Here is a 4,792-nt window from a genome sequence, read left to right as displayed (position 1 = left end):
CAAGTCCCGACTTACGTCCCAGTAGCTACCCTCAATCAGTCCCAATAGGGAAAAACCACCACACAATCCGTTGCTCCGGAACTACTCTGCCAGGACTGGGAGAACCAGATTCTGGCATGTGGAAGGACTAGGCTCTTAGGTTGACTCCTGTCCGGGACCCTCCTACGTCTCACCAGGTCCACTCCTGCTCTCACCAGGCCCAGGACCTGTGCGTTCCACCAGACTCCCAGCACCAGGCACTTCATTCAGGAGTGGTGGATTATAATGGCCCTTAAACAATGTTGGAAAGGTGATTAATTGGAAAGCCAGCAGGACAGTATTGTTGGCTGCTAGGAATGTCACAGAAAATGTGAAACCAAGAGTCACTTGTCCAACAGACAAGTAAAATTAGAATGCTCTTGTCCGGAAAGATGTATTACTTGTCCCGGACAACAGGACAAGCCTTAATGTCAAGCCTTCAGGTGTTAAAGGAGTAGTTCACCCAAAAAGATAGTTACAGTATTTTCTATCAATTACACACCATTCCTAAGCCAAAACTTTGTCTCTGGTAGTCTCCTACTGACCGATGAACTGGGCATCAAATTATTGGCTTAAGAATGCGACAAAAACGACACAAAACTTTTAACTCAGCAGGGCAGTAGGACAATTTAACAAAGCACTATGTTAGGCTTAAAATAATGAAACAATGTACAAATCAGTCAATTCATATTTCCCACTAAACCCCCAAGCAAAATTATACGCAGGGTTGAAGTGGATATAGTCCGTTGTGTAGTCTAGATTTAATACCCTGGGGTCTAAAATAGGCGAGCCAAACATATACCATCCTAGTCCTCCAGGCTACATCCCCTTGTATTTTTAATAAATTATGTTGAATATCGGTGGACGTGGCTCAGGGGTAGAGTGGCAGCTATAAGCGGCCGAATGGGAACCGCAAGGTTCCCAGTTTGATCCCGGTCTCCCCCAGAGTTAGTGTTGAAGTGTCCTTGAGCAAGACTCTGAAGTCTGAACCCGTAATTGCTCAGTGCCTTGCATGGTTTAATTCCTCCGCCTTCAGTGTGTGAATGGGTGAATGTAATGCACAATGTAAAGCACTCTGGATAAAAATGCTATATAAATGCACCATTTACATCACAATTATTATAGTAATGCATTATTAGGGTATGGTCACACTGGAGTTTGATTCTGCCTATGCAGCGAATGCTTTTCAATGGGACAAAACGCTCTGTTCTCATTGAAAAGCATGTATTAAAGTTTGTTTGTAACATCTCTGTAGTCCAGATAATCCCTTGTATTTTTCATAAATGTATTTCAATGACTAGTTTATTTTCATACATTTTGGGTTAGACTAGTCCAGCTTATCTCCTCCCTTGTGATTTACATAAATAAGGTAACTGGAATCAATAATGTAGTGGATTTAGAGTTACTTTAGTCCATATTATATCCCCATTGTGGTTTTCATAAATGTAAGAAAACATGTAGGCCTACTGTATTTGGGGCTGGGGCCAGTGTGATCTGGCATAGAGAGGTATTATTTGATATGAAATCCAGTTACCCACTATATCATTTTCATACAAAATGTCATCATGATGTATGAAAATTATAACATAATGTGGAACAGATAGATGTTATTTGATGCAACTGAACTCAAATCACACAAGAGATGTGTGGGTAGATGCTTAAGTAAACACCATTCCTTCATGAGCTCAATTATTTTGTAGCATTACAGGATCTGACAACGGTTAAATGAAGTGGTTTAGTCAAATCATTTGAGATACATCCAAAGTGGTACAGCGATTCTGAGAAGCTGTGTAGAACTAGAAATATACGTACTGTACCGTATTATTTAAAGAATAAACTAAATGCTGAAAATGGTTAAGTCAGTATGAGTGAAATATTTTTGTACACATTCAAAACAACCATTCCATTACACATCAGAAACAGTATGTCTCCCATCTTATTTAAGCAAATATAGAAATATTAGCTAACAGGACCGTTCAGCAAGCGTACTGAAAATGGTACTGTTAAAAAACAAATCTACCAGCTTGACTCACTGTGTAACGCTGAGATTTTTCCCTGACTATAATGTGTACTCTTTTAGTCGATTGTCTTGTTGTATTATTCATTTAGCATCCTTCTCCTTTGTCTATCCCTTTGAGTGCATTCATCTTTTCCACTCCATTTCTGTGTTATTTCCATTCTTTGCAATCAGGCTGTATCAGTCTGTAATCAGTAGCCCACCTAAGGTCAGTCTTTAACCACATGTTGGTGTTATTTCCCCCCTGTATAACAGATTAAATGAAAACAAAAAGTGCAGTTTTAGTCTGATACATTTTATATTAAACTCCCCTGGGTCCTCCTTGCCCAACCAAAACAGATGATCCATAACGTGACTGACATCAGCACCATCATATGGATGTGCTTTAGGAGTCATTGTCAGGGACCACAACACAACATAACAAAAAAAAAGCTTGTAATATTTGCCTTTAAGGACAGTGGGCTCTATCTTGCGCCACCCCTTATCCCTAAACTTATTTGCAATTTTTTTTAAACTATTTTAAAACATTTTAAAATAGTTAAACTAGCCAATTCTACATCTACACGTTGTAAGCTTGTAGATCAGCTATTTTAACTATTTTAAAATGTTTTAAAATAGTAAAACATGGCAAATAAGTTTAGGGATAAGGGGTGGTGCAAGATATAGGGCAGAATATCTTGAAATCGTCATCATCTCAGTTTTCAATTTTCATCATCATAATGTCTACATTGTTTCAGAGTAACGCTGACCTTCCCTGGTAACACCTTGATAGGGACAGTATGACCAGTGTAAATGTATGGGAAGAGTGTGTCAGTGAAAGTGTGCGTGAAGGTGTGTAGGTGAGTGCGAGTATCGGCATCAGAGAACGACAGCTTTCCTCCTTTCCAGTCCAGCTCGACTCTGATCCTCCTGGGCTTCTCCTTCACGGAGAGATCGATAGGTGAGCCTGGTTTGGACCATCCTGGTCTGGAGGACCGCCATGCCGTGTATTGGCCTTTACCCAACCTTATTGTCCAGAATTTACCCCCTCTGACACCCTTCCTCTGGCAGGACTGGGCTACCACGCCCAGGTCCCAGTGTGTGTTGTCTCCAACCTCCACCTCCCAGCTGCGAGTCCCCGAGTTGAAGCCCTCGGAGCCGAGGACACAGTACCAGTGGTCGAATCTCTCGGGGTTGTCGGGGAGCCGTTCTGATGTTTTTCCACGTCTGACGCTGGTCAGATCGTCAGACAGGATCAGCTGTGAGCGGGCAGTGTTGGGGTCCAGAATGACAGGAGCGTAGGAGACCACGTCCCTCATCCTGTCCCACACTCTGTAGGACAGGTTACCCAGGTGTTTGACCTCGTCTATCAGCGCTCCCGGGACAGGCTGTGCCTGCATTTTGTGGCTGCGGTTAAGGGAGCAGACGTCTAAGTATGCCATCTGGTATTGCTGCAGGAATGCTGTGTTTTCAGCTCGCAGCGCCTTCTCTACGAATCCGACTGTGTTGGAAATGTATGTGATGTCGCTGTTCAGAGCCTCGATCTTTTCTTTCATCATCCGACTCTTTCCCTGCTCGTCCTGCCTCAGCGCAGCAACGCTAGCATCCTCTTCCGCTTGTAGAAACTGACGAAGCTTCTTGAACTGTTCCTTGATCTTCCTCTCCGTGTGCCGGGCCTGGACGTTAATGTGCCGTGCCGTTTGCTCAAATTCTGTTTTAAATGTGTTAAAGACTGTCAGTTTCTTCTGTAAAGGCGCCAGTGATTTTTGGATTTCCTTCTTGTAGTGCAGTGCCGCTTCATCGATGGGCCTGAAGCGGTGCTTGGTGTGTTTTTGTGAATGCAGACACACAACACACACTGGCACTTTACATTCCTGACAGAAGAGTTTTAATTTCTCGGTGTGCAGACTGCAGAGATCCTCCAGACCCACTGACAGTCTCTGATGTCTCTGTTGTATGATTGCCTCACACAGGTTCTTCAGAACCAGGTTACAGGGCGGACGGTTTACTTCGATCTTCTTACAAACTGGACACTCCTTTACCTGCTTCTCTCTCCACCATTTCTGCAGACAGGCTTTGCAGAAGCTGTGGCTACATGCCAGGACAACAGGATCTTTAAAGATATCACAACACACAGGACAGGAAAAATCCTCTTCAGAAAGACACAGCTTGGAAGCCATTTCGTCTCTGAGTAAAGCAACAACCACCAACAATACTCTGTTCAAGACAGGAATTAACTCACACTCCCTCCTCTAGAATGTTATCTGAAGTTTACTTTCTCTTTGAATCCTGGTTGTTACTTGTTATTAATGTCCATTCAGCTGACAGTCCTGACACTGACAGAGATCAGAAGCAGGCGGTTTGGGTCACTCCTGTGCTGTGGAAACACACAGCACAGTCCTGTCCTCCCTCACTGGAAGCTGCCTGTTTGGTCTCGTCTACTATTAGAATCTATTATTGTCTATTTGTCTGCAATGTATAACACTCAGCGTGTCAACGGCAGAATAAAAACCTCTGTTTCCTGGTTTTGAAGATTCTCCTCAGACGAGTTTGGCAAGGGGCGGGACTAGTACTACACATACAAATGCACAGCAGTCAGTGCCAGTGGCGGAATGGATGCGCCTTTCGTATGCAGTACCTTCATTCAACACATGATGGTAGCAGAGCCCTATAAGCATCCTTAGTGGAGCCAGAGTCAGACTAGAGTTAACAAAACGCCTGCGGGAGTAGAAGTACTGAGCGTAGCTCCAGTCAGATACATTTAACACAAAAAACAGT

At 43.4% G+C, this 4,792-nt stretch overlaps 1 protein-coding gene across 1 annotated transcript; it reads right to left on the bottom strand.

The window, feature by feature from the left end:
• Positions 1–1,782: 1,782 nt before the first annotated feature.
• Positions 1,783–4,540, bottom strand: LOC306939593 (nuclear factor 7, brain-like). Its single transcript, XM_079524204.1, has one exon. The coding sequence runs from the start codon at positions 4,192–4,194 to the stop codon at positions 2,737–2,739; it is 1,458 nt and encodes a 485-aa protein (XP_079380330.1). The 5' UTR covers positions 4,195–4,540; the 3' UTR covers positions 1,783–2,736.
• Positions 4,541–4,792: the final 252 nt, after the last annotated feature.

This window comes from Electrona antarctica, assembly GCF_951216825.1.
Source record: "Electrona antarctica genome assembly, chromosome: 16".
In the NCBI taxonomy this organism is placed as follows: Eukaryota; Metazoa; Chordata; class Actinopteri; order Myctophiformes; family Myctophidae; genus Electrona; species Electrona antarctica.
The sequence above is the reverse complement of the archived record's forward strand: the minus strand, read 5'-3'. Positions and strand labels throughout refer to the sequence as shown.